The following is a 27,080-nucleotide window of genomic DNA, read 5'->3' as shown; positions in this document are numbered from 1 at the left end:
CTTTCTTCTTCTATCCAGGCTCCAAGCATTCCACTGCGTACTCCACACCCCTAACACAATTGTACCTCTTATCTATGGTCTTGTGTACATAGCCACTCTTTTCTTAGCCTGTAGCCCTCACAGATTCATTCCCCTGTGGAGGCCCCTCTTCACTACCTCACCTAACCTGTTGGTGAAAGTATATGTTTAGTGTGTGGTTGTGTGTATGTAAGCCATTGTTCGTTGTTCCTGTTGGCATTCAACCTGAAAATTTAAGTATTACTGCTTTGGGATTTGGGGCTTCTTCCGTGAGTATTTTGTGACACGCTTGTCAACTAAGTCTTTTCTAGCTAAGTCCACTTAGCTCAGGCCTGTTTGCCTTCCATTCTCTCAAAAGGCCCAAGTGTTTGTTCAATCAGCGTCGTTAAAGGAGCCAGGCTTCTAACCTTCTGGTCAAGCTGACCCTCTTACAAGCACTCTTTTCCTGGCATGAAATATTCTCGTTTATAATCTTCCCCCACATCTTGGCGTCCCTCCTGGCCAACCTGTTTATCAGTTTGGCAGGTTTGGAGCCTGTTCTTCTCAACCACGGGGCACCTCCACCCCCCTCTCTTTCTCCTCCTCTCTGGTTATGGACGTCACGTAAACTTCCTGGAGTCTGATGACTGGGTTACTGAAGAGGTTTCCATCTGCTTTTAGAGGCAACACACTGGCACAGAATGTGGGAGAGAGACGCCATTCATGGCCAGATAATTGCTGAACAGCTGTGCCATGTCCTTTAGAGAAACCACAATTGCTGAATAGAAAGGTGTGTGTGTGTGTGTGTGTGTGTGTGTGTGTGTGTGTGTGTGTGTGTGTGTGTGTACACACTTTTTTCCCTTTTCCTTTTAATTTAAGCACATGAGTATGGCCATATAAGAATAAGTTGCCTTGATTTAAACATGCTCAACAGCATCACTGATATTTAAAATGCTTTTACAGTGAGCTGAGGTGTTTTGACACAAAAATTCAGGGCAGATCCCTCTTAAGCTTGTCTATTTACAGCTGTAGTAACTTCTTATTCTTTTGCCAGTGGCTTAATGGTGTTGGCAGCTTCTAAGATTGTCCTCTCTCTTTCTCTGCCCCTGTCCCTGTCTGTTTCTGTCTGTCTGTCTGTCTGTCTTTCTCTCCCTCCCTCCCTCTCTCTCCTTCTCTCTGCCTCTGTCTCTGTCTCTCTCTCTTTCTCTGTGTCTCTCTCTCTCCTTCCTTTTCCCTCCCTCCCTCTCCCTCCCTCCCTCTCTCTTTCTGTCTCTCTGTCTCTCTCACACTCACTCACACACACACACACACACACACACACATCTCTCTCTCTTTCTCAGCGACCTGTGACCTAAACTTTAGTGTCATCCTCAGCTGTTCTGTTGGGGGAATCCAGCAGCTGCTGCTTAATACCACAGACAACTTGTAGCTCACTCTGAGTTTCTAGCAATAGGATTACTCTACTGATCTCGTACTATGATTTCAAGCTGTCTATGTTTTCCCTGCATGGTAAGGGATGGGAGGTGGGGGGAGACACCTACGCTGAAATGTAGTGCTGAATTTTAATGGGACAAAATAAAATGCCATTTTCTTGTAGTAATCAAAAAAGATTACAGAAAAAAGGGGCATTGTGGACAATAGAAGTTAAAAGATATAATAGGGAAATGGTCTGTGGAAACAGTATTTTGAAAAAAATGATAAAAATGAAACTTATCTGTGGCTCTGGGCTTTAAAAACACCACCACCCCTTCAGAAATTTGTGATTCTGAACAAATCTGGACTTTGGATATGGGTTTGCTGATAGAGGTTGGAAGAGGAAGGGACGTCTGGTTTGGGGAGGGGTGATTGATCTAAAAATATATTACTGACAGCTTTGTGCAGTAAGCAATTCAGTGGAAAAATACAAGTACTGTAACTTTTTAAAAAGCAAATCTTGCTAATTCATGACAAAGCAAACAATTCTGGAAGATCAGTATTCAGGAGAGTAACTTGCTGGTTTTAAAGTCCACAATGATCGGGTTCATACAGTTTACAGGGGACAAAACTGGATTTTTTTTTTTAGCATCTGCATATATCTTTTTTCCGTTTGCTTATCGAATGTCAGATGCTGTTCACAGAGCTCAAGGCCATCCTCTACACTTCAGATAATGACAGAAAAAAAAAAACCCAACCCAGGCAGCTTAATGCTACCAAACTAGGGGTGTGTCGATGCTCCATTTCTCTCTCAAGAATGATAAACTCAATGGGGTTGTCTATTTTTAACCTCCTGTTCTTTCCTTTTGGCAGACTAATCAGTGTTAGCTGAGATCTTTCCCTGAATGAATCCAAGTAACCCTGTTTGCTGTCTTCTGAAATGACCAGGAGACACACATCTGTACAGAGGCTGCCTTAAAGAATAAACTCTGGTTCTAAAGTACCATGTCCAGCCAGGAGAGTTCTGGGGCACTGCTTTCTACAACAACAGTCAGTTCTGTCGCTGTGCAGGCTGGGGACTCCAGGATCGTCATAGCTATCTTGAAGGTAAGGTGACAGCTTGCTTGACCATTCTCTCTTCTCTTCGCTCCTTGACTTTAGGCATGCTTATTGCTGGATGATATATACCCACTCAACATTCCACGTGGGTCAGCAGTTTACAGTATATATATACATATGTATATATATATATATATGTGTGTGTGTGTATCTCTTATATATACACACACACACATATATATAAAGAATGTAGCAAAGCCGTCTTCTTGCTTTCTTAAGTAACTAAGAGTAAATGTCTTGCAAAATTCAAGACAATTTAATATCACTTTATTTTTTACATAAAGTAAAAGAAAGAAGGAAAGAAAGGAATAGATTTTCAGTTAGAAAACAAAACAAAAAATATCATATCTCTGTTTTAAAATGTTAGATTTCCAATGCTGAACAAAGAGGGAAAGAGCCTGTTGTCTGGCAGAAGGAAGGGGACCTGTGATTGAACATGCTTACAGTTCTGTGGGGGACTTGTTGGAGGAGGTGGGGAGGAAGCTTGAAATCTGAGGATTGAAGTTTTTTGAGTATGAGGATGAACAGAAAGAACTTTCGTGATAATCCCACTTCTACACAGCACTCAGTTTAACAAAATAAAGGTAGTTTTCAACTAGTTACAATATTTAGGAAGGAAAAAAATAAGACACTACCAGGCATATAACACTACTTCATTGTTTCTTAATGATGGCACATTGGAGACTACTCTGGGCTTTAAGGTTCCTTGGCTTGATCTTCAGCAAGTCTTTATAATACTTGACTATATGACTTCAGGTGGAATAAGACATTTTCCATCAAAATGAGATGGCTCATTCCTTTTGTAAATGGCAAACAAAGATTTCAAAGTCTAGTGCCTGGCATTAGATTGCTTACCACCTAAAAAATTTACAGCTTACTGAAGAGAAGAGCCCAAAACAGAGATCCCCAGTCAGATAGCATTTTGTACCCTAATAGGTTTGATCAAATAGCTTTCCTGGTCTTTTGATGGATGAGGAACAATACGTCCTATTGCACTGAACTTTGTTGCTGTTTATGCTACAGTGATATGCAAACTTGTAGAGGAAAAATTGTAACTAGATGTAGAGAAGAATGATTCAACATGAAGACTGAAAAGCACTTCTGCCTAGGTGCATTTCCTGTTGTTACTGTACACTTGGTCTCTGAATAAACAGGACCCTCTTCTATCTTTCTCTTATTAGAGATTCTGTCTCAGGGCAATGAGATTAGAAAGAAGCCTGATGCTAAAGTAGCAAGATTTTATAGTATGCATGGAACTTGATGATGCTTTGAACATCCTATAAATTCAATGCCAGATAGGTAGGTAGGTAGGTAGGCTAAAAAAATTATTGTTATCTTTTCTTCAGCTACCTCTGCCCCCAAATACATAGCATCCTTGGAGAAGACAGAATGCCAGTTAGGAAATACAGTCTAAGAAATCACAGGCTGATTTCTTTTAAAGAGTGGAAACTTTCAAATTACATTCCAAACTATGAAAATAAAAAAATTGTTTCTAGAACTGTGTCTAGGTTTTTCTTGCCATAAATATTTATAGAACTGAATTGAATCAAATTGACCTTACCACCACCCTCACATCAAACAGATCTCCTGCTGTTGCCTTGAATATTTTTGAAAGGAGAAAATCTACCTTCAGGAAGCCCTGTGTGAAAAAAAAATACATATGTTTCTAAACTATTTCCAGAGTGCTAATTGTATTCCAGAAAAGAAATGTTTCTATATCATATTATTATATCAACATCATTATAAGTATATAATTATGACTATACATAATATTAATTATATACAATATTATATATAACAAAGTGATATATAATATATTAATTATATTTCAGAAAAGCAACATTTTTCTCTCCCCTTTTCTCTTTAGAAATTCATTTATTCATGCCCACCTGCCTCTGGGTTGCTGCTTTGTTTTTTCAGTTGTTGCTTCTTTAAAAAGTGATTCCTTCAAGGAAACAGAATGAGGGGGTAAATTGGGGGGAGTCAAGCAAAAGATTATAGGCACAGAGCAGCTGGGCAGCATTCACATGGCAGGTGTGATGTTTGCTTCATTCTATTGACTTAGTACACACTTATTGAATTCTTCCCAACAAAAACTGGGAAAATGGTGTTTCTATTTCTCATTAGTGTAAGAGAAAAATCAGTTGGTTCAATCCCTCCTTTGCTTCATTCTCAATCTTCTTAGTTCATAGTCAAGGTTGAAGGTAGAGATAATGAAATGTGACCTCAATTATGTTTAACAAAACTTTTCCATATGTCCTAGGTTTTGTCCTACTTGTTTATGTATTCTATCTTCTTTAAGCAAAGAGAGCTTAGCTTGGTTAATGGCTGGGTTATGTGGCTATATAAGAGTCTGTGATTATTAAGAGGGACCCAACAATGGTTATTTATTGCCTAAATGCCTATTTTGTAGACATTAACATTTCCATAGGTAGAGAAAATGCTTTCTGGACAGATGGATTTTGCCCTAGAGATGGATAATCATTGAAATTAATTGAAAGATTCTTTGGATAAGAAGTTGGATTGTCAAAAGTTCAATGTGAAAATGATGAAAGGAAAAAGAAAAATGAACCTGAGATTATATTCATGGGAAATGTCTTTCCAGTACATTTACTATGTGCCTTCTGCACACTTGCTTGGGATAAAAATAGAAGTAGGAAGCCCCTCAAGATGCTTAGACTTTTGGAAAAGATTCAAAATAAGAGATAGGAGTATAAAATAGAGCAAAATACAAACTACATGCACAGCAAGGAACTGATTAAAATCACTGAGAAGGGCCCTTGGGTTAATGACTGGAAATGGAGACTACAGAAGCTGGCTGGTGCTTTCTGAGATTTGCCTTTGAGTTTGGGTGGTAGCAAATCACAGAAGGTGAGAGGTCCAAAAGTCAGGAGGGAACTACAAAGGTTTGCTCGGAGGGCTTCATTCCAAGGCAAAGTTCTTAAGGCTACTCATATATTGATGTATTGTTTAGACATTTCTTTGGACAAAATACTTCTTTCAATAGGCTTAGTCCATATGTGATAAGTGACCCTTTACTAACATTAAACTTGCTCATAAGTTGCTTTGCTTTTTTTTTTTTTGGTTCTCCAGTTAATTCATGATTGAAATGTATGATTCTTCAAATATATTCTAAACTTTTCAAGGGGAAGGACTCCTTTTGCTTCCTTTGTATCCTTTCTCCACCACATAGGGGCCTGGAGTCAGGAAGATGAGTTCAAATCTGACCTCAAACACTTACTAATTGTGTGACTCTGGGCAAGTCATTTAAGCCTGTTTGCCTCAGTTTCCCCATCTGTAAAACAAACTGGAGAAGTATGTGGCAAAAGCACTCCAGGATCTTTGCCAAGAAAACCCCAAATGGGGTCATGAAGAGTTGGATGTGACTGAATAGCAAATGGTTCCCTAGTGATTAAGGCAACATTTGAACTCAAATCCCCTTAACTCTAGGTCTAGCAACCTCTTTACTAGGGCAGGATGCTTCTAGCCCCAACTCATTGCTAGCTTGTTGAATATCCTTAAGTGAGCTACAGTCCTTGGTTCTTTCTTCCAAGTTATAAAATAAAGAAGCTGGACATTTGACTTCCAAGGTTCATTCCAGTGCTAATCTAAGATTCCAAAGCCAAAATCAATAATCTTAATGTCAATTAAAAAAATAAAAGAAGTATAATGTGAGAAGGAAACAGGTAGGACCTAAAAGTCCCTTGGGTCTCTTTTTTTCTTCTTTCAGTGTGGCAAATGGGTACAACTCCAGCTGGCTGAATCCTGTCCCAACCTTCTGGAAATTGGCAGCAGCCAAGATGAGACCAAGAAGCTGCTTGAGGATCATGAACTCCTCCTGGCCAAGCTCAAGGTAAGGAGTGGATAGGATAGCATACCATGAAAGAGGAGCAGAGAGAGGTGGGATTTAAACATGATTGTTCCATTAACTCCTGCCATGTTCTTCCATTCTACTTCCAGATCACTGTGGTATCAGAGTAGCCTCAGAAAAGAAATCTGAGAAATGCTAAGGTTGGCTTATTACTTAACTCCAGGTTTCAGAAAACAAGTAAAAGGATATTTAACCTTTATGTCAATAATGTAAGAGAAAATATGGAGCTATATAACACTTTTAAATGTGGAGAAATATGTAATTATTTTCTGGTAGCATCAGGAAAATATCATTTTTTTAAATCTCATGCATTACAGTCAGGTCATTTAAATAACCTAATGACTTCAAAAATCTAAATCTAAATTGGAAACAGTATCTGTTTCAAATTAAGGAATTTTAGGTTTTTTTCTTTGTTGTGTTGTTTTATAGAAAATATTTGATGCTTTCTCTAGCATTAGATGCAAGTGGAAAATTAATAAAGTATATAATAAAGGCTAACCTACTCTTCTACTATGTTTATTTTTTATTTTGGTAAGGATTTACAAATCCAAGTAAAGATGGTTTGAATATTCTAAAAGTGATGATAATGTTCAGTAAATGAATGCCTTCCTTTAAAGCAAAGAGACTTGAAGGAGGGTTGAGACTTGAAGTATGTTATAATATGCTCTATTTTTCATTAAATTCCTGTTTCTTATAGATTTTCTTAGACAGTTCTAGTTACAGAAATGGTGGCAAGGAATACTTGACTTTTCACCTTCAAAAGTGAAGATGATTTATATTTTAATATCTGTATCTGGCATAAGTCAAGAACAAAAAAAAATGTGTTTCTTATCATCTAAGGATGGGATTATTGCAGGAAAGGATGCCCAAACCAGTTCCCTACACCAAGTTCAAGTCCATGCCTTTCAATTAGGAATGTACTCATAAATGTTTAATAATTAGTTTTCTTGGGGGGGGGGTAACTTTTACATACTTTAGTTGAATCTACATTATTCATATTTCATCCATTATTTTCTTGGGTCTAGACAATCAAAATTCAAACAAAAACAAAATCCAAACAAAAAAATCCAGTCCTGATTTATAACATTTTTCAAGGTGTAAATCTGTACATTAAATAGTTAACAATCAACACTCCTCACCAGGTCAAGTTGGTTCCAGCATACTCCTGTGAGTTTAAATCCAAAAATGTTAGGGCATCTAGGTAATACAGCGGAGAGAGCACCAGGCCTGTAGTCTGGGAGAAACTGGGTTCAAATCTGACCTCAGACACCTAGCTGTGTGACCCTGGGCAAGTCACTTAACCCAATTGTTTAGACATTGCTGTTCTTCTGTTTTACAAGTAAAAGTAGGACATAAGGTAAGGGTTTTTAAAATCCTGAAGTGTCCCTTAGTCATTCTTGTTTCAGTGTCCTTCATCCACCAAAAGACTTAGGTTTTCTTTCCATTCAAGTTATAACATTGCACTAGGGAATATGTACTGAATTTGTGTCATTTTGAGTACTATTAAGATGTAGAAAGAGCATTGGACTGGCAATCAGGTCCCATCCTTATAGCATGAAGACCTTTTTGAATCGTTGCAATAAAGTACCCAAGCTGAAATGTCAGAGGCCATTAGACATGAGCCCCGGATAAAAGCCTCATTGGCAGGTCTTCCTGACCAGCATCCTTCTCTCCCCATCTCCCTTGGTTTCAGAATTTTCTGTGAGCACTTTCTCCTAGTTCCCAATCTCCTTTTGCTCTCATTCTCCCACCTCTTTCCACTTCTATCAACTGATATATAACAGGAAGGAAACATTCTATCTCCTCAACATAAAGAGAATATTGGAGATTCTCAGCTTAAATGATCTGTAAAATTCTTTCTACCTCTAGAATTCTATGATTAGGATCGTCTTGGTGAGACAGGACTGAGGGGAAATAGTAGGGCTGGCAGATTTTTCACTTGATTAGGCTGTTATACTGATGGGAGCAAGGTTATGGACATCTAAGGGAAGAGAGCCAAGACAGGGTGTTGTGAGAGCACACATAGTTATTGGGCTTGCACTGAATAAGAGCCTATCGAAGGAGCATTTGAATAGGTTTTCCTGAGAACCAGGAGAGAACAGTCATGGGATCCTAAGGAGAAAATAACATCAAGGACAAAAGAATGATTGAAGGGAGGAAACCTTTATTAAGTGTCTACTATATCCCAGGCACTGTCCTAAATGCTTTATAAATATTATTTCATTTGATCCTCAAAATCTAGGAAGTCACTATTATTATTCTCATTTTATAATTGAGGAAACTGAGACTGACAGAGGATAAGTAACTTACTCAGGGTCATGGAGCTCATAACTGTCAGAGGTGAGATTTTTAAACTTAGCCTTTCCTAATTCTAGACCAGGGCTGTATCTACTCTATCCACCTATACCTCCTTGACAGGGTCAAAGCCCATAGAGAGGTCATGGATAAGGATTAAGAAAAGACAGTCAGCATGGAAATAGGTTTTGAACAATGATACATGTATAACCCAGTGGAACTAACTGCTTGCTGGCTTCAGGAGAGGGGAGGAGAAAGCGCACACGCATGTGTGTGTGTGTGTGTGTGTGTGTGTGTATCATGAATTATGGAACCATGGAAAATATTCTAAATAAAATAAGAAAAAATAAAGTGATCTGCAAATGCCAGAAAATGGGAAAAAAGAAATAAAAAAGAAAAAACAATCAGACTCTATATTTAAGAGGCCATTGTGTTTTATGTAAAGAACAGTAAATGGTACAGAATAGATGGATTATAGAATGTATAGAGAAGAGTCAGATGTAATAAACCAGGAAAGGCAAGAGAGGGGTAGGTCATGAAGAGTTTAAATGATAAAGGGAAGACTATATTTAAAAACTGGAGATAGAAGGGAGGACTGGTATTGAATAGAGGGATAATAAGATCAGATTTGTGCTTTAGAAAAATCATTTTGGCAACTGAGCGGAAGGAGGGTGGATTGGAGTGGATAGGAATTGGAGGTTGGTGTGGGAGGGCAAATGGTTAAATGTATATTGTAGTAGTACTGGAGAAAAAGAGGTGACTAGAGCCTGGAATAAGGTGCTGGCTATGGGAAGAGAGATAAAGGAACATATATGAAAGATATGAAAGTAGAAACATCAAAATTTCACAACAGGTTAGTTAAATATGTGGGGTGAATGAGAGTAAGAAGTCCAGGATGATGAGGTTGCAAGGCTAATTGACTGGGAGAAATAAGTGGTATTTTCACTTGTAATAGGGACCCATAATACTTCTGAGTACAGATAAAACCAGAATAAAATGGAATTGGGAAATATTTTACAAAATAAATGAAAATACAATGAAAACACAGATAATATTAATATATGATTTTCCAAGTAAATAAGCACCCCCAAGTAATCCTTATGTACAGATCTTGTTGCTATTTAAATTTGTCATCCTTGATTTAGAATGTGAAGAGAAGTTGTAAACCTTAAAATTTCTTAGACTTATGAATGTTGGAAATTTCCCCATTGGGAAATTTCATACTTGAAAAAATTTCCTACTGATAGTAAGAACTCTATTAGAATATGAAACTCCTTGGCATGGGAGGATCCTTCTCCTCCCTACTTAAGACTACTTTAGGACAGAAACCTTTTGATAAACAATGGAAAGGGCTTTGACCTATGCTTAAGCATAGAACAGGAAGTTCTTTGAGTCATGATTGGTTTTAGAATTGATACAATAGAGATACTTGGAATGACAGAACCAGGTCTTGGAAACTACAATTGCTACCCTACTCAGAGTAACAGGATTTAGGAAGGGCTGCAGCAAAGATCAAGATTTAATTATTTGAGAATATGACCTTCAACAGACATGTGCAAAGGGGAGAGACCTCTGAGTGGTCCTGGGTTAAGCTAGAGCCACCATTGGCACAGGGGAGACATCGACAGTGATTGGTAGATGTGAGAACTGAGGGGAGGGAACTTAGATTGTTTGCTTAAAGATAGCGGGGTCTGAGGACTAGAGGAGAGTTTTTGCTCTGAAGGAGGTCTAAGAGGAAGTTGATGCTCTGAAGGAGGTCTGAGAGGAGAGAGGTCCTGGAGGGAGAGCTCCTGGAGAGGTCTTGAAGGAGGCTGTGGAAGGAGAACTCAGGAGGAGTCAGGAGGAGAATTCTCTGGAAACATTTCTTGAAAGGAGGCTCTCTTGAAGGTGGAGCCTGAGGTTGGCATGAGAAGCCTTACCTAGAGAGATCTTGGGTGAGTGATAAAACCAACTGACTGATTTATCTCTTAGGACTGAGGTCTAGGCCTTATTGACTTGAGGCCCTTCATTCTTATTCCTTTCTTCCTTTCTCTCTTTTTCTATTGATTAATCAGTGTATTATAAATTAAATTTCCCCCCAAAAAAACCCAGTTGGCTTGGGCTTATTCATAAATTGGGAATATATTCCCTGGTGACCATCTTATATTTATATAAAACCAAGACACAGTAGAAAACATATTTCAGTGGTCATAATTGTTATATATTTCCTTTGCTCCCAAACATTTTAATTATCACATTTTATGGCTCCCACTCTCTTATCTACAACTATTTAAAGCTCAAAACTAATTTAAATCTAACAGTTTATGGCTGACCACGAATTTGGTGAGAAAATCCTCAAAATATTTCTGTGAAATCTCTTTCCTTTTTTTTTTTTTGCTTTATTACTTGCATATCAGTCAGTTTTGTTTTCTTTTTTTAACTTGACTTCAAATTTACAGCTGCAAGAAAGGGTGAGTAAAAAACCTTTTTTCGCCTTAAATTAAGCCGTTTTAGATCTTAGCAACAGGGCCCTAAGGTCCTGGCTAGCAATTGCCTAAATTAAGACTAGAAAAACCTGGGGAAAGTTCTGGCCTTGTCCTTCTCCCCACGTGTTTACCTTAGGAATATGTGGTTACAACTAGTTCACAACATAATTAACAACTGGCTAGCCATCACCATGACCAACCTTGTAAAGTTTGCACTCTTTTTCTCTCTAAGATTTCTCATACCATGGGATTTATGGCAATTTATAATCAACACAGTACTCCCCCTTGGGATTTGTATTGTTATAGCTTTAATATTGTATTTCCTTAAAGAAATAGATTGATTTTTCAGGGAGTTTAGTAGGGAAAGGGGAAAGTATGATAGACATTAGAAAAGGTAGAATCATGTGAGGTTTGGGGTTTTTTTGTTTTTTTTTTAGTATGGGAGATACCTCGATGTGTTTTTAGGCAGCAGGGAAGGAGCCAGTAGATAGGGAGAGATTGAGTGTAATATGATTCCTCTACATCTTTTGCTTTGTCCTTATTAGGAATTTTTCTTTTTTTATATACCACAGCCTTCTTAAAATCACCAGGAGCCTCTCCATTGTCCTTTGTAGGATATTCATTTTAGTTTTTCAAAGATATTTGTTTTATGTATCTTGTTACCATATTGACTATAATCAACAGTAAAAAGAGATCCCATTTAACAAACTTAACAAGTTAACTATGAGCTGAGCACTCTGCAAGGTTCTGTGGGAGATACAAAGAAAAGATATGACCACCCTCAAAGATGATGAAAGGATGACATAAACTAAGCAAAGATTCCCCTTAGACAACAAGGAACATGAGGAACTTGCAGAACTGATTACAGCATCTGTACAACATTTAGCATAGTTGATACACAGTAGGTGCTCAATAAATTCTTAGACAAACATTATTTGTGTGAAAAAATGTGAAAGTATTGTGAACAACAAAGACTAGAAACAAAATACCATCAATTTATTCTATTTCAACAAGCATTTATTAGAATTTTTTATATTCAAATGACACACAAAAATGGAAAGAGTGCCTGCCCTTAAGACATTTACAGCCTACTAACTCTGAGATGCTCTACAGTGCCTTTAAATATTATTCTCTCGAAATGCTCATATGAGCATAGAGCTGGAGGGGAAAGGACTTTAGAAATCACCCAGGCATATTCCCTTCTTTGACAAATGAAGAAAAAAGGCCCAGAGAGGTAAAGTAATTTGTCAAGTTACACAAGTGACTAGTGGCATGCATTGCTGCTATCCAAAGAAATCGTGAAGGTAAGAGCAGAGGAACACTATTAGTCCACATAGCCTGATCATTGTGTTTAGATGCCCCCAAGATGCTTTGCACAATAGAATCATGTTGTCTTGGTTCCCTACATTTATATTATGGTTCTTTGGTTCTCACCAGGTCTTTGGAACAATAATTTTAGTCCCTTTGATATGATTTAGCTTGGGACTTACTAAAAATAGTCTACATATGCTAATGGCAGCTAAGCGAGCTAAAATTCTTTGATTTTGTGTCCTGATAAAAGCTGTCCATTTTATTTTATTTTATTTTTGAAAATTTTATTTAGTTAATTTAGAACATTATTCCTTGGTTAAAGAATCATATTATTTCCCTACTTCCCCTCCCCCATCCCTTCCCACCACAATTCTGCTGGGTTTTACACGTGTCCTTGATCAGAACCTATTTCCATGTTGTTGATGTTTTCACTGGGATGATTATTTAGAGTCTACATCCCCAATCATATCCCCTCAACCCATGTAATCAAGCAAAAGTTGTCCATTTTAAAGAAAGACATTTTTGTTGTAGCTAATTTGAGGTCCTTTATGTAGGAATACATATGAATACTGTAAAGCCATCTACTCCAAATTATATCTTTGCATTCAGTAAAGAATCTTTTTGGATGTGTTTATTTCTAATATGATTAAAAAATCCTTTATAATGGTGTTGGCAGAACTGAACTAAAACTCATTTATTGTCACGTTGAAGATTTTACCTATAGACTGTTATGATGCTCTCAGACATGATTTGCCTTGCTTTCTATCTGAATTTGTTTAATAATAAACTGTATTTTAAGGTCCTGATTGGGAAAAGTGTCACCTTTTTTCTCCCTGATCATTCCAGTAGCGCTTTTCAGGATGAAATGGGGGATAAAAAAGGAGGATGAATATTTAGTCCATGAAGGTAGAGTAGCAAGTCAGTGAGAACCACAACTTGGCAACAAAAATAATTTTTACTGAATGAAGATAAACTCTCCTTTTTAGCAACAGTGACTTGGAGGAGATCCTGTAAGTGGCAGACTATAGGGGAACTTTTCTGCATCTTATCTCTGCCTTTCTCCTACAGATCACAAGTGTTTTTAACCTCTTTTTTCTGTCATGGATCTCCCTGGCCATCTGGTGAAGCCCATTGACCTCTTCTCAGAAGAATATTTTTAGTTGTATAAAATTAAATGCATATGGTAATAAAGGAAATTAGTTAAGTTGATATAATTATAAAAAATAAATTAGAAAAGCAAGATAATGAATCCTAGATTAATAACTCCAAAAAGTCCAGTTGGGGTACTTCCTGTATTTAGAGTAAGAATTCTTAAATTTGTGGTATATCTTGGTTTAATAGCCTATGGACCTATTCTCAGAATAAATAAGTAGGATTTCAAAGGAAACCAAAGTTTAGTGAAAGTAAAACCATGATTTTCCCTATCTTGGTTAGTGTTCCTTACCTTGGTTTCAAGGTTAAGAACCCTTGATTTAGACTGTCCCTGGGTATGTAACCTAGAAAGCCTCAGAGTTCTTTGGGCAGTCATTACAGACAAGAGGGTTCTGTCAATCCTTGGTTAATACCTAATTAAGCAGTTGCTAATACTTCTGCTGGCTGGCTTCAGACAAGGCTTATTATGATAGGTACCAGTGAGAGACTCTTTGGTTCACTCTATTTTTCTATACTGTCCTTTGTAAATTCTCTGTCTCCTCCACTCTTGGGAGTGGAAAGCAGAAGTCAGTTTCATCTTCTTGCCCAAGTCTTTATAAATAGATGATGAGGAAAATGCCTATAGCCTTTCATCATAGATCCCATTGTGGGCATATGCCGTATAGATATCAAAGATTTCACTAAAATATTCAGAACAGCACTTTTTGTGATGATAGAGAGTTGGAAAGAAAGTAGTTTTCCATTACCAGAGAAATGGCCAAAGTGTTCCACGAATGGTAGGTGACTCTGCTGGATGCCAAAGATAAGAGAACTAGTGAAATATTTGGTGATTAATTGTACTCTACTAATCAATCAGATCATCAAGAAATTTTCATTAAGGGCTTTCTATGTGCCAGGCCCAGTGCTAAGTCCCAGAAATTAAAAAAAAAGGGGGGGGTGAAAAACAGTCCCTGCCTTGCAAGGAGCTTATATTGTAGTTGAGGAAACATGTACACAATGAGTCCATACAAGATGTATACAGAGTAGATGGAAAGTAGCCTTATCTATAGAGATAGCATGCCAGTAGAGTATTTAAGGAGAAAAGACAATTCCTATTACCAGTGGATCCATGACTGACTGTAAACATGTTACTTTTGAGTAGATTTTAGCAATGAAGAGAAGAACTAATTCAAGTTAGTGGTGAGAGGGAAAGGGCATAGCTGCAACTATGTGAATCATTTTGAGTTTTATTGTTTGTTAGGCATCTTCCCCAGGGTATAAAGTAAATTAACCTGAATGTCGAGTCTGAGGATGCCATGGTAATTCATATATAGCCAAGGCAGCATGGTTATGAAGAGGAGTTCAGACACTACCTGGCTTCCAGAGCCTGGGACACCTGGGTGTCAGAGCTCCAGACTCTTCATTTATGGTCTGGAAGTGCAATGAGGATGGAGAGAGTACCTACACTGGCAGGAAGTCAAGTTCATGAAGGAAGGCTAATAAGAAGAAGCAAAATTAATGGGTCTAAGCTTTTATTTCCCAAAACACCTTGTGAGGGAGGTGCTCCAGAGCAATGAAATTGTCAAAAGGTGGAAAGCAAGAGTAGAGGGAGATTTCACGAGAATCTTGAATAACCCTCCAGTGTATTAGTTGCCTTCTGAATGATTAAAGATTCACTGAAGTTCTAAGAACAAAAAATTCGTGAGTGACTCAAAGGGCAACATAGAAGCACATAGTGGGCAAATGGAGACTGTAGCATATTTATTACTAATGATGACTTTTGAGCAAGAATTAGTGTAAGAAGGAAAAGCTATTCCAGAAATGTCTGAATAGAAAAGGCAGGTGAGATAGTGAGAATGAGAAATGGGCAGTCTAAAAATTTCAGTCAACCAATGAATATTTATTAAGCACTGTTAATGTGCCATGCACTCTGCTAAACTTTAGAGACAAAGGGTGGAAGGAGAAGGAAATAGGCATTTATTGCACTTACAAATGTTACCTCGTTTGATCAAAGATAGGTAAAAGATATGGTGCTGAATAGGGCATCAGTGTTGTATATCAGAGTAAATGGAAAGATAGAGGTGTCTTCAAAGGTCATAAGGAAGTTCTGAAGAGGGGCAGGTTTAGACAGAAATCTAACTTAATAAGATCTTCTTTGCCAATCTGGTGGGTGTGAGGTACAGCCCACCTGTAGGACAAGAAGGCAGGAGGGGCTCTTACCAGTCACTAAGTCCACATTACAGAGCTTGCCCTCTGAGGGATGTCTGTCATAGCCACAAGGAGATCTAGTGAGCAGGGCATGGGGATGGTGACATGTAAAATTTTCCCAGGGGAACATGTGCAGCTGCCATTGTGATGCCCTAAGAGTAGTTAAATTATAAATTCTCAGAGCTCCATGGTTGACTCAGAAGAGAAGAAGTTGATTACTTGTACAAGAGAGAAAAGGCTGTAGAGTGAGAGGAAGGGTGGGAACATAAGAGAATTCTCTGATTGGAGAAAAGACCCACAATTGGTTATCTATGGGAAGTTGAGATTCAGTCTACCTTTCCACCCTCTGATTGTTTGAACACAAACCTTTTGAGATTAGGTCATGGCTTCCTTGGGAAGGGTGCCACTTTGTAGACCACTGACCCTTGGAGTATTGTATCAGATCAGGAGGGATATAGAGATTAACTGCCCACAAAAGAAGGTCCCTGCTTTCCATGCCACTAGATTCCATTGGCAGTATTAAAAAAATGGAATTTTTGTTGCAAATACACTTTTTTATAAATAGATAGGTGGCCTGGAGTAAGGAAGACTTCAGTTCTAATCCAGCTTCGGACACTTGCTAGCTGTGTGATTGAGCAAGTCACTTAATTTGTTTGCCTCACTTTCTTCATCTGTAAAATAAGGATGATGATAATGATAATAATAATAATAATAATAATAATAATAGCACCTACTTCTCAGGACTGTCCTGGGGCTCAAATGAGATGTGAGTAAAGTGCTTAGCATGATGTCTGAAACAAAGTAGGGACTTAATAAATGTCTGTTCCCTTCTTTGTCTTGAATTCTACAGAGGAAGGGATAGAGATTGTCTTCTTCAAAAGATAGGATTAGTATCAGATACTTAAGCAGTCTGGCTAAGTATTTTTGCCCCTGAGACTTCTGGGTGAACTTTCCCACCCTTAGCCTCAGTCAGGAAGTGTTTTTCTAGAAATCAGGCTTGTTTTCAGAGCCTGATAAAATATTCTACAGCACTTGTACATGTACAGAGTTAAATGCATTCCAAGATGACTGAACCAACAGTGCATTTAGTGTGCCTATTTTTCCTGAAAACTTGCTCACATTTGCCATTTTCTTTTTCTGTTGTCTTTGCCAATCTGGTGGGTGTGAGGTAGAGCTTTAGAATGGAGAGCATTGGTCTTTTCCAAAAGCTCAGCATTTGCTTTGGATCCACAAATATATGAACCACAATAGAGAAAATACAGCTGCAGAGGTTGCAAATCCCTTCTTTTCCCTTCTGTCCAAATCACCTGGACCAACTTAGTGTCAGTTTTTGATCTTCCTGGATTCTTTGGCCTCTCTCTTAATGCACGTCTAAAGGTCAGGGAACTGAATAATGAGTTTCTTTTTCCCTTGCTTGAAAATGGGTTGTTGGGGCTATTCTAAACCAGGCCTAGGTAGCTGGGGTAAAGTTTGTCTGGGGGGGGATGGTGAGGTAGAGGTAAAGAGGTATCAGTGGGGTCTTATAGATACCCAAATGCCCACTAGTTTGGCTGTCCAGTAGCCTTCATTTTAACTCAAATGTATTTGTTCAGATCTCTCCATTTCCCCCTCCTATCTCTGTCTGGAACTTGATTCCTCCTCTTTGCTGACTACTGTCCTTCCTGGCTTCTTTTAAAGAAGCAACTAAAATCCTACATTCTAAAGGAAGCCTTCCCTAACTCTTTCAAAGAGATCAAGTGACTTGCAGAGGGTTACAAAATTAGTAAAATTTCATGGTCATGGATTTAAACACAGGTTTTCTGATTCCAGTGTTGTTCATTACCTCAGGCTTTGAGGTTAAGAATTTTATATACCCAAAGGATTCACTTTAATAGACCTCATAAGGATCTCATGTCTTAATTAGCCCAAAGCAATGTCTTTCCAATTAGGGGATTTGGGGCACTATGGCAATCTGGGGGTAGAAAAGGAGAGGGGGCAAGGTTACTTCAAGATATTTGGGGTTGGGCTGGCTTTTCAACCACTATTCATCTCATGTCAGTCAGTGGCTGCCTAGACACAGTTCTCCTCATTAACTTGAGGAATAAATGATGGTTTCTTTAGAACTATAAGCCTTCAAAGTAAGCCATCCAAAACATCACTTTTCTGTCAGAAATCACTTCAGAATCTGCCCCTACTTTTATATAATTTGAGCTGGAGGGAACAAGAGCACCTAAAATACATCCCTGATCACATTCTGACAGTTCTCAATGTCCTTCATTTTTATTTATTCTTAATTAAAATTGAATTATCATTCTAATGAATAACATGATTTAAAAATCATTAGCCCAGAAGCTCCTTTAACCTTCTTTCTGGTTTCATTTGAATGTCATAGGGGAAATGTTTGCACTGAAAATGACCATAGAAATAATTTAGTCCAACTTTATTTTACATATGATAAAACAGAGACCCAGAGATGAAATAGTTTATCCAGGGCCATATGGTAGTATGGCCAGCAAGGTAGTATGGCCAGAATTGAGGTCTCCTGACTTTATTTCTTGGGAAGGAAGTCTTTGAGAAGAGGGGGCTGCCAGAGTGATACCTTCATTCTCCTCTGAGTCCTTCTATCTCTCCAGGTTTTATCAATACCAAAGGCTGCGGGTACCTTCACTTCTCTCCCTACTTTTCTATGTTGTTTTCTCCTATTAGAATGTAAGCTTCTTTTCAAAACAATGCTGAGGTACCACTTCACACCTAACAGATTGGTCAATATGATAGCAAAGGGAAATAATAAATGTGGGAGGAGATATGGCAAAATTGGGACACTAATGCATTGCTGGTGGAGTTGTGAATTAATTCAGTCATTCTGGATTTGGAACTATGCCCAAAAGACTTTAAAAAAGACTCCCTGCCCTTTGATCCAGCAAGACCACTACTAAGTTGCACCCCAAAGAGATAACAGGGAAAAAACACTTTATAAAAATATTCATAACCATGTTCTTTTTGGTGGCAAAAATTGGAAAATGAGGGGATGTCCTTTGATTGGGGTGTAAAAATTAAATTTATATCTCAAATCATAAAATATTATAGTTTAGGAGGTTTATTAAATGATCATTAGAAATCAAGGAATAAAGAGGATACAAATTAAAAACCACATGCCCATGGCTGATTAGCCATTTTTTAAAAATTTCCTCACCTTACTACCATCACTGCTGATGCTACATCATGCCCAAAGAGGAGGAGGAGCCTCAATGCCCACTCCCTTTATCTTCTCTCTACAGGAAGTACATAATTACAGGAAGTTAGTGGCCTCTTCGGAAATGTAGTTCTTTTTTAGGGTAACAGATTTTCAATTATACATTTCCCCCGGAGAGCCAAGGAAAACTAATCTCTCCAATGGGTCTTGTAAATATACCAACTTTGAAATTATAATAATTTGAGGATAAGAGGAAAAGAGAACAAAACCAATAATTGCTAGGCTCATTGACAAAAAGCCAGTTAGGGGGAAGTCCCCTTTAGCATAAGAGTTTACATAAAAAACAAATGCACTCAACCCCACACAGTTCAAATCACCACATCCCAAAGTTCACTCTGGATCTTCTGGTGTAGTGTGTGGTCTGTGGAGGCATGTTCATGGTGCCTTCTCCAAAGAGTTCACTTTCTGGATTTGGAGAGGTAGCATGTTTCTTATCCTAAAATTACTCTCAAAAAGAATTTAAACTTTGCAATTTGAAATAATAATAATTATACATACCCCCTGAAGAGGTGGTTTGAAAAACACAGTGATCACTTAGGGATGCATGGCTGAGTTATTAGGTATATGAATTAATTGGCAAGATAAATTAAAAAAATATTTTTAAAAATCCAAGCAAAAAAGAATTTCTGGATGAAATATAGACTATCAAAGTCTTATGTGTAAAAATTCTAAGTAAAGGAAAAACAAATTCGTAACAGGTCCTTGAATCAGAGCACAATTAAAGTAATATCTATCCCACAAGTCTGTAGGACAAAATGTAGTAATATTTTACTTACCCATTTGCAGCCAAGACTATAATAAGTTGCCATACTATAAGAGAGAAAAAGGACTGATAGGAAGTGTCAGTCCTTGGTCTGATTTTACCTGCATTCTCAGGGATAGGGGAGCCAGAATGTCCAATTGTTTGATACTTTAATATTTTTCACAAGGGATATAGTTCAAGAAGTCCTGTATCTTAACATATGTCAAGCACGATAACCTTGAGTCTCACACTAGGTTCAAGTCCTTGAGCTCTTTGGGCAGAATGTCATCAATCTAGGTAGGATTGGTTTGGTCTCTTTGACCTTGTGCTCTTGGGCACTATGCAAGTAGCCTTATTTGGGCACTGTTCAATGGTTCTTTTTGTATTACTTTCTTTTGGAATCAAACAGAATCATTAAGCAAAGTCCCATAAATTTTATCAATAAACATCAGGTTTCCATAGTCTAAAGCTTTGGGGTATGCAGTAATATTATAGCAAATATATTTTAAACTTATATTACTGCAAATTAAAGAAAAGTTAAAGAAAATATTCTCAATTCTGGTGACATGTGCTTCAAATACAAAAAGGAGAAAAAAACTGAAATAGTATATTGCACATGCAAGCAAAAACAATAAGAGTTTTAAAAATAAAAAATATAGCTTACAATCATTGACACATTACGTCAGCTAAGGAAGGAAGGTAGAATACAAAGGTTTCTCACCATAAATGAGATCCATTTCCTTTTTAACTTAACCACTGTGTGAGTACAAACAATTTTCAGAATAAAACAGTAATATAGTAGATAATGCACATTCAAAGAAGTACCAAAGTCTCCCAAATTCACAATAGCCCAGTTAATTACAATAGCAAACAAACCCACTTTCATATTTCATATAAGTTGCTATATGACAAAAAAAAAAACCCTATGAACTGATGGATATTTGTCACAATTTTTATAGTCATAGCAAATCTTTCAACCTTGGAAAATGTATTTTTAAACAAAGTAAAACTTATTTGGGTCAAGAACATCACCAAGAAATCTAGATTGTTCTGGTGGAAGTAAATTAACTTGAACAGGTTTTTCAGGAGCTCTTTTTTCAGCTTCTTTATTCATATAAACACCTTGGTAGGAACATTTCTTTGTTTCTCTACCTTTAATACAACATTCTTTAAAATATAAATATAAAAAAATTCATCCATTCAGAAACCACTAGTTAATTAAAATGACTTCTCAAGAGCCCTAAGAATCACCATTAAATTCTTAGCTTATTAAATTCTCTAAAGGTTGTTAGCCAGGTTGAGTCCATCCATCTTCTATGTGACAACAAATAAAAAATGGGGGGAAAACTGTTTATGGGCTTTTACAATATTTTATAATATTTTTCAGTAGCCATAGGGGAAAGGTAACAGAATATATCTAATAGTTAAAACACAGTAAATTAAAATGATTCAGTGTAACAGAACAGTATCGAATACATTAATATATGAACTTAAAACAACAAAATTAAATCTTAAACAAAACAATAAGCAAAATACAATAAAATACAGAGACTTTTATAAAAACAATGGAGTCAGAAAAGGCTTAAAATCTTCACCTCCAGTCTCTTTAAAGTTCTTTTCTCTGTCCATTCTGATTCCTTTTGTCAGAACTGTGAGATTTCCCATAGCGAGGGAGAACATGGGTTTGAGGAATCTCAAACTGGATGAATCTTAGAGACTGGGCAGGCCCAAATGGCAAAGGGTTGTAGGGGGATGAATTTCTCCCCTGAATCTCAGGCAAGATAATTGAAAGGATCAGTGGTAGAAAGGAAACATTCTAAAGCTGGAAGCTGTTTGAAATAGGTAATGCACTGCTCTTTTATAGATTACACCATGCTTGTAATCAACTTATTGTTTAGAAGAGTCTCTTCCTTCTCCCCATCCCCCCTGAGGTAAAACACTAGTTTCCCCAGAGAGAGTTAGGAGGCTAATCATTGCCTAAGGAAAAAAGACACCCCAGTTTTTTTTTTTTTTACCATCTGCCCTGAGGATTGACTCCAAGGACTCCTAGCTTCTTGGGGGCAGCAATCAGCCCAGCAGGGGAAGCAACAGTGGTCAGGGTTGAGTCAGGTGGAGGCTGATTTAGTAGTGGAGCCAAGCCGGAGATCAGGAGGAGGATTTCTGGAGGCCAGGGTTTGGGGCAAGGGCCAGTTGATTGGGATGAGCAATCAGGTTTTGGGGCTGGAGGAAGCAGTATCAGCAATGCTAGAGTCAGCAGCAAGGAATTGAGGAACATGGACTCAACCAGATGGGCAAGAGTCCTCAAACTGAAAACAGCCAGGCCTGTAGGGAGGGTGATTGGGCAAAAAGCAGGGAAAGAAAAAAGACAGCCGTTCCAAAGAGAGTTCGAATTCTCGTGCAGTTTACGAGGGTGGGCAAAAAGCATTGGCATGAGAAATGTGGCTTAAAACAAACTATCTAGACTATCTTAAAAAAAGAGAGTTTTTTCTCTTATCCCTTCTGGTCACCAACTGTAAAAATTAAATTTATATCTCACATAATAAAAGATTATAGTTTCGGAGGTTTATTAAATGATCATTAGAAATCAAGGAATAAAGAGGATACAAATTAAAAACCACATGCCCATGGCTGATTAGCCATTTTTTAAAAATTTCCCCACCTTACCACCATCACTGCTGATGCTACATCATGCTCAAAGAGGAGGAGGAGCCTTAATGTCCACTCCCTTTATCTTCTGTCTACAGGAAGTACATAATGACAGGAAATCAGTGGGCTCTCAGAATATATAGTTCTTTTTTAGGGTAACAGATTTTCAATAATACAGGGAAATGACTGAACAAATTATGGTGTATGATGGTGATATAATACTATTGTGCTGAAAGGAATAATGCACTGGAGGATTTCCATATGAACTGGGAGAACCTCAATGAAATGATGCAGAGTGAAATGAGTGAGCACAACCAGAAGAACATTGTAGACAGAAAGTAAAATACTGTGGAACAATCTCATGTAATGGACTTTGCTACTAGTAGCAATGCAACAAGCCAGGACACTCCTCTTCAGGAGGACTTATGGTAAAGAATGTTAACCACATTGAGAGAAAGAAATATGGGAGTAAAAATGCAAAAGCAAAACATATGACATCAGTTATCACTTGTATATATGGGTTTTTGATTTGGGGTTTAGGCTTTAAAAAATCACTCTAAAGCAAAAGTGAATAATATGGAAACAGGTATCAAGTGATAACATTTGTACAACCCAGTGGAATTGGCTCTGGTAGGGGGAAAGGTCAAAGGGAGGGAAAGAAAATGAATCATGTAAACATGGGGAAATATTTTAAAATTTAAAAATAAATAAATAAATGTTGAAAAAACTGTAAGCTCCTTGAGGGAAGGAATTATCTTTTTTTTTTTAATGATAAAGGAGAGACTCATATTTGTGAACTGAGCACTTAGCACAATGTCTGGCACTTAGTAATGAATACTTTTTACCTAAGCCCCATAATATCTCTTTGGTTTAATTATGTTATTCAATCATCAAAGAGCATGAGAGTTTTAATTCTAGCTTTGCTACTTCTTATCTCCATGACCTTGGCCAAGTCATTTCTCTCTAGTTCTAATTTTCTGATTTGAAAAATGAATGGCTTTGGTAAAGATAATTTCAAAGGTCCCTTTCAGCTTCTAAAGTCTAAGAAATAATTTTGTTATGATGGTTATTCTCCTGGTGATAAGGAATGTGGGGAAAATAATTTTTTGTGATGAATTATTTCTAGGAGAAAATGTTATTGTAAGGGATTAATAATTACTAGGGGCTATTAGATAAGGAAAGTAAATGTCTGTTTTAGATTAATTTTTGTGTGTATGCTTACACTAATATTCATTTTAATAAAATTTGATTTAAGCCATAATTTCTTTAAAAAAAGTAAATTATATTCAACATTTGAAAATGGTGGAAAAAGAAAAACTAATGTTAATCTGACTTAAAAGAACCAAAGTTAGAAACCAGTTTTAAAAAAATTCAACAAAATGGCAATGATCTAGTTAAGAACTCTTGAAGCATTATTATATATTTCATTAATGACTTGAGATGCAATTAATTTGTTGAGCATCATTCATTTATTGCTTCAGTATTGCTCAGTGGGGTTTCTTATGGATATGGTGCTTAATAATGATAATTACATGAAAAGCAGAAAGCAATTTAGACTTTAACAATAGCTTCTGAGGTTCCATTAGAAAGCCCTTTGTTAATTTTATTTAATGTTGGTTAAGTAATGATTAAGGTTTGTATATTTTGGTACTTGTGTGAAGAATATATAAGCCAAAGAGCAATCTGCTTTTTCTCATCTCAGATCTTTATTCATTCTTAGAAAGCTCAGTCTAATTTTAACAAATTTTAAAAACAATTGCTCCCTTTATTTATAAATATTTCATTCATGACTTAATTTTTTTTATAGTGATTGCTCTGTGGTCTTTCAGTAGATCTATGTAAATTGCCAAGTGGAAATGGGGGGGGAAATAAGATGGGAATTTTGGAAAGGCTAAGAATGTAAATTGTTTATTTTAAATTTTAGCTCTTACACTCAATAATATCTATTGGTTCCAAGGAAGAAGAGAGGTAAGAGCTAGATAATAGGGATTAACTGACTTTCTAGAAAGTATCTGAGGTTAAATTTGAAACCAGGACCTCTCTTCTCTAGGTCTGGCTCTCAACTCTCTGAACCACTTAGGTGCCCCCAAATGTTATTTTATTTTTTTAATTTTTAAATATTTTTTCTTGTCTATGTGATTCATTTTCTTTACCTTTCCTCTTCCCTCCCCACTCCCAGAGCCAACAAACAATTCCACTGGGTTGTACAAATATTATCACTTGATACCTATTTCCATATTATTCACCCAAATGTTATTTTAAAACAGACTCTTTAGAAAATAAAATAAAATAGACTTTTTAACCATGTTAATGTTATATATACCTGGATATTCATTTATTTCTGTTAACTTTTGTTCCTTTCTCTCTCTCATTCTCTCTCTCTCTCTCTCTCTCTCTCTCTCTCTCTCTCTCTCTCTCTCTCTCTCTCTCTCTCTCTCTCTCTCTCTCTCTTTCTCCTTTTTTTTCTCCTTCAAAAAAAATCTAGGTGCATATATTTAGGACTGGACAGGACCCCAGATGTCATCTAGTCCAACCACATTTGATTAATGAGAAAACTGAGGCCCCCCAAGGGATTAAGTGATTTAGTAGAAAGCAGAGCTGGCATTTGAACTGGGGTTTCTTTCTATGCTATCACATCACCTCTCCAAGCTGGTCATGTGGTATGTTAGGCAAAGGTTTCAATCTAGAGGATAGAACCTTGCTTTTAATGACTAAATAGTTTTCAAGTAAAAAAGTGATGTATAATGAATCAGATCAGAAAGACAAAATACTGTTTAAGTATTAATTCTGTATAATGCTTTTCTTTCAAGATAGAAAGGCTCTTTACATGAATAATATAATAGCAGAACCTCCTGAAACTCTTCTGTGGTTGGAAAGTAGATGAGGAAGAATAGAGCAACCTTCCTTAGTATTCTAGGAATCCCATCTTCACCAATACTTGAACTACTATGAAGGAGTAAAAGAAGGTTATCCTCATGAAATGGCAGAGTCTATTTTAGATACATTTGCCATATTTATATAACCACAATTATCTGAGAAAAATAAGATCTCAAACATGAGATTGACCAAATTTTTAGAAAGTTCATTTATTCAACAAATATTTGCTTATTGTTTTGTACAGTGAATAAAATCAAGGAAAGTTCAAAGATAATTTTAAAGTTTTAAGCTAAAAGAGCTGGAAGAATAGGTACCACAGAGAATTTTAAAAGAGGGTAGTGTTGATTGGTATGTTAAATTTGAGATTATGGAAGGATATTTAAACAGAAATCTTCTCCACTCAGCTCATATTAAAGAGAGGTCAGTATCAGCAATAGAATCTTGGTAGTCTGAATAAAAAATATTTGTTGCAGTGAGAGGAAGGATGTCCTACAAAGAGTCTAAGTAGATTAAGTATGCTCAGTGTCAGTGGGGTACTATAGATGTTGCTATTTGCAGATGATCATTTACTGATTTCACCCCTACCCTACACCAGGGACTATTCTACAGGGCATCAAAAGAAATCGACCTAACAATACACAAAAAAACTCAAGTGAATGAAGAATTCCTCTTGTCCAGATTGAGATTCATTCAAATGGGCATCTCACTGAATTAATCCATTGGCAAATATCTCTTGGATAGAACTGGACAATAAGTGAGACCCTAAATTTAATGTAAGGAAAAGAATGAACTAAATGTAGCCTTTGGATAATTGAAAAGCCCAGTTCAACAAGAGTATCTAGACAATCCAGACTTGGTGAGGACTGCAAAAAGAGAAAAGGAATCTCAGGCTCAGTAGTTCATTCTACTCAGGGAGTTCACTATTTATTATCAATGGAAGACATACACTAACAACATGTGAAATAGATAAATTACAATTTCTACTTTAAAGAGGCAGAAAAAGGGGCCGAACTTGAATTTAAGAGATATGATCTGAAGGTTTTGGCTCTGTCATAAACTCTGCCATATAATTTTGAGTTAATGATTTAACTTCTCAGGGTCATTACCTCACTTGTAAAATGAATGGATAAAATGGTTTTAAAAAATCCCTTCTAGCTGTGAGAATTCTATGTGATTAAGTGGAAAATGAAGGATATTTAAGATAAAAAGGAGCTTTTGCTATAAGAGGTCCAAGAAGGAGGAGATCTTTGGGGAAGGAATGAAGTGGTTATGTTGTGGTGGGCTTGAGGTGAAGCCCCTGGGTTCAGGAAGGGTACCCTTTGCAATCTTTGCAAGACTCCAAAAACAATGTAAGACTCCAAAACTTATCTTAAAAATAAGAGAATTTATTAATTTTGAATTCATGTTGAATTTGGCTGGGAGGACAGCATATATGGAAAGCTGCCTCCTATAGGTAATTCTGGAGTCTTTAAACTCTTTACATCAGTGAAGACATGACTCTAGAGTGGTATGCACTGGGGTGTGTGTGTGTGGATTTTGCCTGAGGACATAGGAGGTGACCCTCATAGTTTAGGGAACAAATATTTGTCTTAGATACTACCTGATGGTAGCAAGGTATATCCTGAAGGTGTATCTCTCAGTCCATCTCAAATCTAAAGGACAGTCCAGGGAGGACAATCCTCTCTGGGTCTTATGGAGTTAGCAGATGTTATGGATTAGTAGTCACAAGGATGTAAGAGAGCAAAGGAATTTTCCTGTTTACACTTTGCCTAA

The 27,080-nt window shown here is 37.0% G+C and overlaps 1 protein-coding gene across 5 annotated transcripts in view; it reads left to right on the top strand.

Moving 5' to 3' along the window:
* The first annotated feature begins 616 nt into the window (after positions 1-616).
* The window catches only part of CCDC141 (coiled-coil domain containing 141), a 325,959-nt gene continuing 299,495 nt past the window's right edge, over positions 617-27,080 (top strand). For 2 of the 5 annotated variants that reach the window (XM_056794081.1, XM_056794080.1), the window contains exons 1-2: positions 1,879-2,517; positions 6,260-6,382. In XM_056794081.1, coding sequence (XP_056650059.1) covers positions 2,416-2,517; positions 6,260-6,382 — 225 coding nt within the window. In that variant the 5' untranslated portion in view covers positions 1,879-2,415. Of the gene's footprint in view, positions 788-1,878; positions 2,518-6,259; positions 6,383-27,080 lie in introns of those variants that run through there. The other 3 variants (XM_007494445.3, XM_007494446.3, XM_007494450.3) reach the window with 3 other exon arrangements.

Source organism: Monodelphis domestica, chromosome 4 (genome assembly GCF_027887165.1).
Source record: "Monodelphis domestica isolate mMonDom1 chromosome 4, mMonDom1.pri, whole genome shotgun sequence".
NCBI classification, from domain to species: domain Eukaryota; kingdom Metazoa; phylum Chordata; class Mammalia; order Didelphimorphia; family Didelphidae; genus Monodelphis; species Monodelphis domestica.
The sequence above is the reverse complement of the archived record's forward strand: the minus strand, read 5'-3'. Positions and strand labels throughout refer to the sequence as shown.